We start from the raw sequence: 12,454 nt of genomic DNA, 5'->3' as shown, positions 1-12,454 counted from the left end.
ATTTTTTATTTATTTTAATTATTAAAAGTAAATGTAAAGAATATATTTTTATTTATAATATATAATCATTATAATATTTATTATTAAAATATCACTTATAAAAATATATATTATATCTAATATAATATATATTTATTTTTTTTATCTAAATTTTTAAAAATGACTGTAATTTTTTTTTTTAAATAAATATAAAAAGAATAAATAAGTCTAATTTTTTTTTTTTTTTTATATTATTAATGTTTTATTCTTTAAAAAGAATATAACAATTTTTTTAAAAAAAATTCTTAAAAAATAAAAACTAAAATTTAATAAGAATAAAGTTTTATAAATTAAATAATTTAATTTATAAAAGAATAAAAAATAATTTTAAAATAAATTTTTAATATAAAAATAATTTTATTGAATAATATTTAAATTATCAATGAATTTGAAAGGAAACTTTAATACATTTAAATCTAAAAATAAAAATTTATTATTTTTTAAACAAAAAAATATACTAAATCGATTTTAGTATTTTTTATATTATTGATTTTCATTTTTATTTTAAAAAAAAATATAAAGAAATATATAGTTTATTAATAATTTAAAATTATATAATTATACATTTTGTATTAATTTTTTAAAAGAATTTTGCAATATTTTTAATAAATAAATTAAATTATAAAATAATAATATATTATTTTTAGTCATAAAAAATAAATTAAAATAATTATATACAAAATAATAACATTTTATAAACTTTTTTAATAAATATTAAATTTATAAAATTATATTATTGATTAATTTAGAATAATATATTAAAATTATTCTCATTACATATTAAAAAATTTATTTAAATATATTAATTTAAAAAAAAATTTCAAATATAAAATATAAAATTTATTATTTAAATTTTTTAAAAAATCTATTATTTATGATATTATGTAATATATATGATTAATAATATATATATATATATTTTATATGTTATTTACTTTGATTATTAAACAGAATTTATAAATAATTATAATATGCATAAAAAAATTATTTTATCTATTTCTTTTATTTAATTAACATTTATAAATATAGATAATAAATGTGAAAATATTTATTTAATAATAGATTATTTTTTTATTTTATTAGATACCAGAAAATTATTTATACTAAAAATATCTAAATGATATCATTAAATATATAAAATATTTATAGTAATTTATATAATAAATTATTTATATATTTTTAATATTTATTCATATATTATTATTAATTTTATTAAAAATATAAAATAAATTATATAAAATGATTATTTTTGTAAAATGTTTCTTTTTTATTATGTTGATAAATGAAGCTTTTTCTGCTTTAAATCTTAAAATGATTTAAATAGCTATGCGTCATGGAGCAAGATATTCACTTAATTCTTAAGTAATATAAGGTAAGGCTGAATATGAATTTTATAAAAAAAGAGAAGGATAATTAACATCAGTTGGTATGCTTTAACACTATAATTTTGGCAATCTTGTTCGTTAAGAATATGTTGTTTAAAAAAGATTTCTTCCAAATAATTATGATATTGATAGTACATATGCATTTTCTTCTAATGTAAATAGAACTTTATAGAGTTTATAAAGTTTCTTATATGGTTTATATCCTCTCAGAACTGGCATAGCATTACCTCAAAATTTAGCTGATAATTTAAAAGAAGCTCCATATCATTAGAATTAATAATAATAGCATGCATAATAAGTAAATGATTTTCTTATTAATAATGAGAGGTTTGCTTTACCTGAGGGTTATTATCCTTATGTGATATAATAATATACTGATAATTTAAATATCCTTAAATTTAAATGTAAACCTTCAAAATCAAAACTCAAAGAATAAAATCTTAAAGAAAACATTGTAATGTTAGAAGAATTTTACAAAAAATATGAAACTCAAGTGAATTAAGTAGCTGCAAAAATAGGTATAAATTATACTTTAGATGTTAAAAATATGTCGGCTTTTGTAGATTGGGTAACTACTTCAAGATTCTTAGGTATTGACTACAATATAACCATATAAGAGTATGAACTTTTAAATTATATAAAAAGCTTTTATAAGGTTGTTACATATTTCACTCCTTTAGTAAGTAAGTTAATTTTAACTCCATATATCAAATTCATTTTGGAAGAATTTGAATCTAAAATAAAAAATTAAAACCCACGTAAAATAACTATAGCATCAACTCATGATACATAAATAAATCCTATGATGTTAATTTTCAATTAATAGAGTAAAGAATGTCTTTAATCTTATTAATAAAATTAATAATAATCTGAATTTTGTGAATTAATGCCAGTATTTGCAGCCAATTATATTTTCGAGTTATATGAGGATGATTAAGATAAATAACATTATGTTAAAGTTAAATTTAATGGAAAATATATTAATGTTTGCAACGGATAAGATGTATGTAAATATAGTGATTTTAAAGCAATAATGTCAGCTTATATACATAAAGACCATAGCTCTTATTGTGATAAATAAGTTTTGCCAAAAGTAAAAACAAACATTTTATGGTAAATAGGCTTTTGGATACTTTTAGCTATTGTTTTGATAATTTTAATTGTTTATTTATATAAACTAAGGCATATTTTTAGAAAAAAAAATATTTAAGTAGATCAAGTAAAGATAGAATCAAATTAATAATTATGATAAAAATAATAATATATATTTAATAAATAAATATATATATAAATAAATATATATATATATATATATAATATTTATAATATATTTTAATTTTAATTTTTATAGTTTTTATTAAATAAAAATATTTGTAGCAATAAATTACAAGAAATTAAAAATTTATCTTTCATAAATCTATATTTATGTATATCATTAATTTTTTTTTTTTTAATAATATTTTTTTTAATTTTATGATCATTTCTAATTTTATTTACAATATAAAAAAAATTAATCAATTCATACCTTAAAAATAGGTTATGGATATAAAATTATAATTAATAGATTTTTTTAATTAATTTTTTTTTTTTATTAAAAATAAATATAAAAATAAGAAATAAATTTAAATAATTTTATATTATAAATTATTTTCTATGGTTTTTAATAAATATAAGTTGTAAAATTTTTTATTTATTAATAAAAAATTTTACTTTCAAAAAACATATTTTTTAATTCTTAAATCTTTACAATTTTTTAAAAGTATATAAATAAAATCATAAATATGTATTTGTTATAAAATAAAATAATAATATTTATAATGATATATATTATTTTATTTTTGTTTCTTAATAAATCCAATAAATTATATATAATAATTGATTTTTAACAAAAGATATAAAAAAAAAAAATTAAGGTAAAACTTTTAAATTTAAAAACAAAAAACAGTTTTATTACTATAACTATTCATATTATATTTACTATCTATAGATAATTTAAAACATTAATTTGCTTAATTTATAAAAAAAACAATAATAAAATATAATAATATTTTATTTATAAATTCTAACTATAATTTATTACTTTTTACAATAAATTAATAAAAAATTAGTAACTGCCTTATAGTAACTAATGATGTCCAAACTTGTTACATAATAATAAAAATATAAATAAAAATAAAAAATATTAATGGTAAAACTAAGATATATACACATATTTATAATTTCTAATGATTTTATAGAAAAAAATTATTTATACAATAAAAAATGTAAAAAAATGAAAAAAAATAAAAAAAAAATATGTTTAATAATTTATATATATTATTATTATTAGTTAATTATAATAAGATTTTTAGAATAAACTAAACATTTCATAAATAACATTAAAAAAATAAAAAAATATAAAAACATAAAAATAAAAAAATATAAAAATACCATATATACGTATAATATATTTAAAATATATTAATAAACATATTTAATATATATAAAAAATTTAAATAAAATATATATAAATGAAATATTATTATAAAAATTTAATCAAAACTTATGTAGACACTGTATGAAAAAAAAAAACTTAGTTTTTTTATTTTTTGAAAAAAAAAAAAGTATAATCCTTATTTTAATACAAAAGAAGTTTTAATTATTAATATAACCAAAATTTGATATTTTTTAAAATGAAATTATTGATAAAATCTTATGTGTAAATCATATTTATTTAAATAAAAAATAAAATTATTGTTTTTGGTATAATAAATATATTTTGTATATAAAAAATAAGAATAAAATAATTATATAATGAATTTATAACTTTAATAAAAAGAATATATATATTTGAAATAAAGATAAATATTTTTTTTTAAAAAATATTTATATACTATATTAAAAAAAATGAGAAAAATTGATTTAAAAATTAAAAATGGTGAAAAAAATTATATAAAAAAAAAATATTGGTAGTATTTTAGTTGCAAATATCTAATAAATATAAATAAAAAAAAAGAGATATATTTAGATTAAGTTTAAAAAAAATTAAAAAAGAATTTATAAATTGATAAATATAAAAGATAAAAATAAAAAAAAAAATTCAAAAAATTTAATATATATATTAATATATTTACAAAAAAATATATTTAAGAAAATATTTTAAATAAAATATAAAAAAATGTTGTAGAAAATGTATTTGTAAAAATGTATATATATATATATATATATATTATATATATTTTTTTTATATTATATTTATTTAATTTTATATACATATAAATAAGTATATACACATATTATTATTTATAAAATAATTTAAATATCAATTTTTAATTTTTTTTACTATTTAAAATCTAATACGAAACGAAATATATTTTTTTTATTACTTAAAGTATGACTTTAGATTTTTTTTAAAAATTATATAATTTTAATTTTTTTACTATATTTTATTTTATTTGTTAAAAAAAAAAGATTTTTTATTATTTTTTATTTAATAAATATTCTTTACATATATTTATAAATAATAGGTTTGAATATTTAAGGCATATTTAAATTGATAATTTAATTATATTTTTATAATTATATTAATTTAATTTAATATAAAATATATTTATTTTAAATAATATATTTTTGTTTTATTTTTATTATCTAATTTTTTAATAATTAAACTTGAAATTCTATAATATTGTTTATCTTTATCATTTCACTTTAATTTTTTTAATTAAATTATTCGTTTAATATGATAAATAATAATAACGTTATTATAAAAAAAAATATTAAAATTAAAAAACTAAAATTCTTAATCTTATTTCAAAAGAACATATAATTTAAATAATTAAATAAAAAGTTTTCTTTTTCAATAAATAATAGAAAATACTGATAAATATACATAGTTTATTTTAATACTTAATCATTTTTATTGAATTCATTATCATAAATGCTTAATATTTAGTCTATATGTATTTTATTACGGAAATCCTGATATATATTTTTTAAGCTACTAAAAATCAGAAATATGGTCCAGTTATTAAAAATATATATTATATCTTTTAAATTAACCCATATTTGGAATAATATTAATAATATTTCATTTTTAATTCAAATATTAGTATATTTTTTATTAAAAGAGAAAAATATTTAATTAGATTTATGAAAATTAATAGACTTTTTTACATTTTATTAACGAGACACTTGTGTTTTTAATTTTATAATTTTTAAGACTTATAATCAAGATTATATTATTGTTTTAATAATATTTTTTAACTTTTATGATAATTTATTATAATATTTTTTTATTATCAATCCTATATTTATTTTAATAATTATATTAAATTAATATATTTTTATTAGAATAAAAATAATTTTATAAACTAAATTTTAATTATAGTTTTTTATATTTAATTTATGTCAATTTTAAATTGATTGTATAATATTTAGTTTGTTAAAATTAATTTTAAAATAAAAAATCATAATGAATATAAAAAATTTATACAAATGTGAAATAGTTTTTATTTAAAAAATTTCGAATAAAATTATTTATAATTTATATTAAGAGTTTATTTCATATAAAAATAAATATATTATAAAATATTATATATATATATAAAAAATATTTATTAATATATTTATTTTTTTATTAAATTATTTATATTTATATTTATTTATATATTATTTTAAAAAAAAAAATTATTGTCTTTATAATATATAAAAAAATATAAAATATTTATAATAAATATTTTATTTTTATATGAAATAATAAACATAAAAAGCTTATATTAAATTTTCTATTATTATATTATAAAATAAAAAATGTAAGTTTATAACGATTATAAGTTCTAATATTACAAAAATAAACAATAAGTTATTTTAAAACACAAATCATATAATTTTTTTTCATCAACCATCTATTCATAAAAATTTAATTTTTAAAATTATTTATAAATTATTTAAATTTATTTATATTTCTCATAGTTTAAAAAAACAACTTAAACATATTTTGAAATATGATATTTTTAAAAAATAAATTGCTTTATTTATATATAAGTATATTTTATTTTTTAAATTTATTAATAATGTAAGATTTATTAATTAATATTATTATAATAAATATATTTTTATATATTTTTTTATAATTTAATTATTATTTTTATTAAAAATATATTAATTAATTATTTAAATTATTCATCAAAATAAAAAATATATTAAAAATTAAAATTTTTTTAATATATTTTATTTTATACAAAATAAAAAAAATGAATATATCTATTTTTATCAAATATGTTTATTATTAGAGTAATTTTCCCCAAAGAATCCTTTTTTACAACGATATTTATTTTTTAAGCAATATCAGTTTTACTACAGAAATTCGGGCATATTTTTTTAAACCCACAAAACTCTTGTATGCTTTCCGAACATAAAATATATCCATTATAATTTTCTACTGTTTTTTTTTCTAATTTTATCTATAAATAAGTTGTATTTATCCTACACATAAAATGAATTATTATCTATTAGAATTACATTGATATTATAATTTTTTATATGTTTTTTTTTATTCAATAAATTTCCATTAACACATCTTAAATCAATCCCAAATTTGATTCCATGATCTTTGAATATACCTTATTTGTTAAGAATCGTTTAATAAATTATTTCAACCAGCATCATTAAATATACTAACTCTACATTTAGAAGAACCATGGTGGTAAAAATCGCATAAAAAATAGTCAGTTTCAGGATTACAATATTCTCTTCTTGAAGTTCTACATTTATCCATAACATGCTCACAGCCTTTTCCTTTTCCATAAAACATTTATTCTTCCATAGAGACGTTTATTTCAGCATAGAAACCTGTGTCCCTTAAAATATTGGCTGTAAAAGCACTAAAAAAGGCCTAAGTTAAATATGACTAGGCTTAATAATCTTCTTCTTCATTCGTGTTATATTATACATATAAATTTAAATCAGAATTTTTCCCTCTATTCATGTCTATTGTAGGAATTTTAATATCTTTACATTTAGAATTTCAATATGTCATTTATGATTTAGATCTTGGAATTATATTTATTAAATGAGAAAAATATTCAATTGCGAATTATATGGTTTTTTCGCGGGAAATAGTTAACATTTTATTTAAGCATTTGAAGGAAATGCTTCGAAATGAGACATATCGTAGGTTATTACCATATTATGTGGAGTTATTTGTAAATTAATAATATCTAAAGATTCCATGTCATGTAGGTTTTATTTTTATTTATGCTTTTTTTTGATTTTATCGTGGACAGTTAGTGTTTAATGACTTTTTAATCAAAAATAAATAAATAATAAAAAAAAGGTTATAACATGTTTCGTTTTCTATTTTATTAACTTTTTTTTGTTATATATTGAAAAATTTTTAGTTATAGGAGTAATTTTAATTTTAATTTTTATTTTTATTTTTATTTTATTTTATTTTATATAAATATAATAATTATATTAATTAAATATTATTAATATTTTATATACGCATTTATATTATTTAATTCATATTTTTACACTAATTTTTTTAATTTTAAAATAAAATAAAAAAAAATTAGTTTAATTGTATAACATCTGTAAATGATAATATTTATTTTTGTAGAGGAAATAAAAAATTATAATAAAAAAAAAATGAATGTTAATAATAAACATTAATATATTATTTTTATTATTTATTATATTTTTGTATTTTTATATAATTTATATTAAAATTCTTAACTTATTACTATTAATAAAAAAAAGTAATTTTATATTGTTTTGATAATCAGACAATAAAAAAAAAAAAAAAAAAAAAAAATATTTTATTAATAATAATTATATATTAAAATAGAAAAAATTTATATGTTAAATATATAAAAAAAAATAAAAAAAAATATATAAATAAATTTATATAAAGATAAATATATTTATATATATATATATATATATTCATATTATTTTTTTATAAATTATAAACTTTTTTTTTATATATATTAAATTTAAATAGATGTTTTTTATATGAATTTTTTCTTTTTTTTATAATTTATTAATTTTTAAAAATAAATTATATTATTTATAAATTTTTTTTATAGTTTTATAATATATTTTTATACAAATTTAATTTTTATTTTATTTTAAATATTAATAAGTTCTTGTAAATAATATTTTTTATTTTAAATTATATTATATAATTATTATAATATTTTTATTCAAACATTATATATAAAAAATATATTTATATATAATATAATATATATTTAATTTTTTTTCTAAAATTTTGAAAAAATGATTAAAGAAAGATATTTTTTTTTTATTATTTAATTTTTTTTATAAAAATTTAAAAAATATAAATAAATTAATTTTTTTTATCATTATGATATAAGAATAATCTTTTACAGAATTTTAAGAAACATTTTTAAAAATCCTGAATAAATTAAATACTAAAATTATTATAAATATAAAGTTTTTAGAAATTTAAATATTTATAAAAGAATAAAAAAAAATTATAAAATAAATTTATAATATAAAATAAATTTTTCACAAATTATTTATATTATTAACTAATTTAAAAGGAAATTTTAATTAATTTCAATCTAAAAATTAATAAATTATTGTTTTTTTAAATAAAAATATATATATCATATCCATTTTAGGATTTGTTATATTATTGATTCATATTTTATTTTGAACAAATTAAAAAGAAATTTATTGTATATAGTTATATTTTTTTATTTGTTTTTTAAAAAGCTTATTTTAATATCTTTAATAAATAAATTAAATTATAAAATAAAAATATATAATTTTTAATAATAAAAAATTAATTTAAATATATATATATAAAAAGAGATAATATTTAATAAACTTTTAAATTAATATTAAAAATATATAATGATATTTATGTTTAATTTACAATATTATATCAATATTATTATCATGACATATAAAAAATTCTATTTAGATATATTTATTAAAAAAAATATATTAAATATAAAATTTATTATTTAAATTTTAAAAAAATCTATTATCTTTTATAATTTATATGATACATAATATATATGTATTTTATATGTTATATACTTTAATAATTTTATAGATCTAATTATTCATTTTAATATACGTAAGAAAATTATTTTTATCTATTACTTTTATTAAATTAACTTTTATAAAAATATATAAAACATTTTAATAATATTTTAATAATAGATTTATATTTTTTATTTTATAAGATATCAGAAAAATATTTGTAAAATATATATTTATATGATTTAATGAAAAAAAAAAAAATATTAAATAGAAATTTATATAATATATATTCATATATTTATATAAATATTATTATTAAAAATATAAAATTAATTATAAAATATGAAATCTTTTGTAAAATGTTTATTTTTTATTATGCTAATAAATGAAGCTTTTTCTGCTTTAAATCTTAAAATGGTTTAAATAGCTATGCGTCACGGAGCAAGATATTCAGTTAATTCTAAAGTAATAAAAGATAAGCCTGATTATAAATTTTATAAACAAAAAGAAGGATAATTAACATCAGTTGGTATGCTTTAACACTATAATTTCGGCAATCTTGTGCGTTAAGAATATGTTGGTGAAAAAAGATTTCTTCCAGAAAATTATGATATTGATAGTATATATGCATTTTCTTCTAATGTAAATAGAACTTTATAGAGTTTATAAAGTTTCTTATATGGTTTATATCCTCTCAGAACTGGCATAGCATTACCTCAAAATTTAGCTGATAATTTAAAAGAAGCTCCATATCATTAGAATTAATAATAATAGCGTGCATAATAAGTAAATGATTTTGTTTACAATAATAATTTAAGGTTTGCTTTACCTGAGGGCTTTTATCCTTATGTGATATAATAATATAATGATGAATTAAATATTCTTAAATTTAAATGTAAACCTTCGAAATCAAAATTCAAAGCAGAAAACCTTTAAAAAAACATTGTAATGTTAGAACAATTTTACAAAAAATATGAAAATCAAGTGAATTAAATAGCTGCAAAAGTAGGCATAAGTTATACTTTAGATGTTAAAAATATTTCAGCTTTTGTAGACTGGGTAACTACTTCAAGATTCTTAGGTATTAACTATAATTTAACCATATAAGAGTATGAACTTTTAAATTATATAAAAAGCTTTTATAAGGTTGTTACATATTTCACTCCTTTAGTAAGAAGTTAATTTTAACTCCATATATCAAATTCCTTTTAGAAGAATTTGAATCTAAGATAAAAAATGTAAACCCTCGTAAAATAACTATAGCATCAACTCATGATTCATAAATAAATTCTTTAATGATAATTTTGAATTAATAGAGTTAAGAATGTCTTTAATCTTATTAATAAAATTAATAATAATCTGAATTTTGTGAATTAATGCCAGTATTTGCATCCAATTATATTTTCGAGTTATATGAGGATGATTAAGATAAATAACATTATGTTAAAGTTAAATTTAATGGAAGATATCTTAAAATTTGCAATGGATAAGATGTATGTAAATATAGTGATTTTAAAGCAATAATGTCAGCATATATACATAAAGACGTAAGCTCTTATTGTGATAAATAAGTTAAGCCTAAAGAATAAAAAATAACAATGTGGTAAATAGGTTTTTGGATACTTTTAGCTATTGTTTTGTGCATTTTAATTATATTTTTATATAAGATAAGATATATTTTTAGAAAAAAAAACGTTTAAGTAGAACAAATTAAAATAGAATCTAAATAATAATTATGAAAAAAATTATATATATAAATATATGAATACTTAAAATATATATATATATATATATAATAATATATTTATTTATATAAATTATATAAATTTTTATATTTATATTTTTTTAATTATTTTTTTATAATTTTTAAATTTTATTTATATGTTATTAAAATTAGTTTATTTTTATATTAGAAATTATTTTTAAAAAAATTTTTTTATATTTTTTTAATTTAATTTTTTTTTTTTTTCATAATAAACTTAATTTAATATAATATTATATTATATCAAAAATAAAAATTCTAATTTTTTACATTTATTATTTATAATTTTTATAATTTTTTTATTATATATATTATAAAATTAATAAAATTTATTTTTCTCATTTGAGATTATTTTTAGAGCAATCTTCTCCAAAGTATCCTTTAATACAAATACATTAGTTTTTTAAACATATTCCGTTAGCACTACAGAAATTGGGACACATTTTTTTAAACCCACAAAATTCTTATATATTTTATGGGCATTAAATATATCCCTGATAATTCACTACTGTTTTTTATTCTAAATTTTTTGTACAAATGAGTTATACTTAATCTACAAATATAGTTAGTTATTATCCATTTGTACTACATTCATATTAATAGCAATTGCCCTGTATTTTATCTTTTTTTTTATATTTTTTACCCAATAAGGTTCCGTTAAAACATTTCGAATCAGTACCAAATTTAGTTCCATTTTATTTTCTATAAATATCTGTGTTATATTCACTGTTAACATCCCAACATTTTCCATTTTTGTAGGCAAATAAATTATTACAATCAGAATCATTATATAAACCAGCTTTACAATTAGCAAAACTATGGTGATAAAAGTCACATATTCCAACGTCAGTTTCAGGATTACAATATTCTCTAAAAGTAGTATCACATTTACGATAAACGTATTCACAGCCTTTTCCTTTTCCATAAAACATTTATTCTTCCATAGAGGCGTTTATTTCAGCATAGTAACCTGTGTCTCTTAGAAGATTCGTTGTAAAACCACTAAAATGGGCCTAAGTAGATGATGTAGATGTATTCATGTATTCGTTTTGGATAATTGTGTTTGGCCAATGAGATTTAACAGAATCTTCGCCTCCTAAATGTTAAAGAGGCATACCTTCTAAGAGAGGACAATCGAAATATTATCGAGCAAACCTACAAAACGTTAGGAGTTTTGAGCAACACAGTATTAACTTCCTTTATTTTGTTGTAACAAAAGCATGAGTAGTTCCCTTAGTAATATCCATTTAGACATATCATGATCACTAAA

At 14.1% G+C, this 12,454-nt stretch overlaps 4 protein-coding genes across 4 annotated transcripts, besides 31 other annotated features; 2 read left to right on the top strand and 2 right to left on the bottom strand. All coding sequences in view use genetic code 6, as the record gives it.

The window, feature by feature from the left end:
- Positions 1-1,156: 1,156 nt before the first annotated feature.
- On the top strand, positions 1,157-3,985 carry IMG5_206731 (hypothetical protein; the record flags this gene model as incomplete). Its single annotated transcript, XM_004023709.1, has 4 exons — positions 1,157-1,187; positions 1,364-2,042; positions 3,533-3,567; positions 3,975-3,985. The coding sequence occupies 4 exons, from the start codon at positions 1,157-1,159 to the stop codon at positions 3,983-3,985; spliced, it is 756 nt and encodes a 251-aa protein (XP_004023758.1).
- Positions 1,210-1,253: a microsatellite.
- Positions 2,679-2,755: a microsatellite.
- Positions 2,685-2,755: a microsatellite.
- Positions 3,682-3,717: a microsatellite.
- Positions 3,792-3,833: a microsatellite.
- Positions 3,797-3,848: a microsatellite.
- Positions 3,807-3,853: a microsatellite.
- Positions 3,868-3,935: a microsatellite.
- A 541-nt stretch (positions 3,986-4,526) lies between the features above and the next one.
- Positions 4,527-4,576: a microsatellite.
- An 8-nt stretch (positions 4,577-4,584) lies between these two features.
- Positions 4,585-4,613: a microsatellite.
- Positions 4,611-4,642: a microsatellite.
- Positions 4,629-4,674: a microsatellite.
- Positions 4,675-4,996: 322 nt separating this feature from the next.
- Positions 4,997-5,041: a microsatellite.
- Positions 5,042-5,720: 679 nt separating this feature from the next.
- Positions 5,721-5,770: a microsatellite.
- A 207-nt stretch (positions 5,771-5,977) lies between these two features.
- Positions 5,978-6,029: a microsatellite.
- Positions 6,014-6,079: a microsatellite.
- Positions 6,080-6,323: 244 nt separating this feature from the next.
- Positions 6,324-6,362: a microsatellite.
- Positions 6,324-6,364: a microsatellite.
- Positions 6,365-6,510: 146 nt separating this feature from the next.
- Positions 6,511-6,553: a microsatellite.
- A 469-nt stretch (positions 6,554-7,022) lies between these two features.
- IMG5_206730 (leishmanolysin family protein, putative) lies at positions 7,023-7,644 on the bottom strand. Its single transcript, XM_004023708.1, has one exon. The coding sequence runs from the start codon at positions 7,387-7,389 to the stop codon at positions 7,057-7,059; it is 333 nt and encodes a 110-aa protein (XP_004023757.1). The 5' UTR covers positions 7,390-7,644; the 3' UTR covers positions 7,023-7,056.
- Positions 7,645-7,810: 166 nt separating this feature from the next.
- Positions 7,811-7,858: a microsatellite.
- Positions 7,813-7,857: a microsatellite.
- Positions 7,851-7,906: a microsatellite.
- Positions 7,907-8,080: 174 nt separating this feature from the next.
- Positions 8,081-8,127: a microsatellite.
- Positions 8,128-8,234: 107 nt separating this feature from the next.
- Positions 8,235-8,280: a microsatellite.
- Positions 8,266-8,326: a microsatellite.
- Positions 8,327-8,615: 289 nt separating this feature from the next.
- Positions 8,616-8,659: a microsatellite.
- A 503-nt stretch (positions 8,660-9,162) lies between these two features.
- Positions 9,163-9,223: a microsatellite.
- A 138-nt stretch (positions 9,224-9,361) lies between these two features.
- Positions 9,362-9,399: a microsatellite.
- Positions 9,400-9,722: 323 nt separating this feature from the next.
- Positions 9,723-9,763: a microsatellite.
- A 73-nt stretch (positions 9,764-9,836) lies between these two features.
- IMG5_206721 (hypothetical protein) lies at positions 9,837-10,644 on the top strand (the record flags this gene model as incomplete). Its single annotated transcript, XM_004023707.1, has 2 exons — positions 9,837-10,503; positions 10,559-10,644. 2 exons carry the CDS (start codon positions 9,837-9,839, stop codon positions 10,642-10,644), a joined length of 753 nt encoding a protein of 250 aa, XP_004023756.1.
- Positions 10,645-11,196: 552 nt separating this feature from the next.
- Positions 11,197-11,246: a microsatellite.
- A 5-nt stretch (positions 11,247-11,251) lies between these two features.
- Positions 11,252-11,305: a microsatellite.
- A 217-nt stretch (positions 11,306-11,522) lies between these two features.
- IMG5_206720 (leishmanolysin family protein, putative) lies at positions 11,523-12,299 on the bottom strand (the record flags this gene model as incomplete). The annotated part of the gene is made up of 2 exons (XM_004023706.1): positions 11,523-11,563; positions 11,828-12,299. 2 exons carry the CDS (start codon positions 12,297-12,299, stop codon positions 11,523-11,525), a joined length of 513 nt encoding a protein of 170 aa, XP_004023755.1.
- Between the last annotated feature and the right edge of the window lie 155 nt (positions 12,300-12,454).

The sequence above is a fragment of the Ichthyophthirius multifiliis genome (genome assembly GCF_000220395.1).
Source record: "Ichthyophthirius multifiliis unplaced genomic scaffold scaff_1120509251450, whole genome shotgun sequence".
Classification (NCBI taxonomy): domain Eukaryota; phylum Ciliophora; class Oligohymenophorea; order Hymenostomatida; genus Ichthyophthirius; species Ichthyophthirius multifiliis.
The sequence above is the reverse complement of the archived record's forward strand: the minus strand, read 5'-3'. Positions and strand labels throughout refer to the sequence as shown.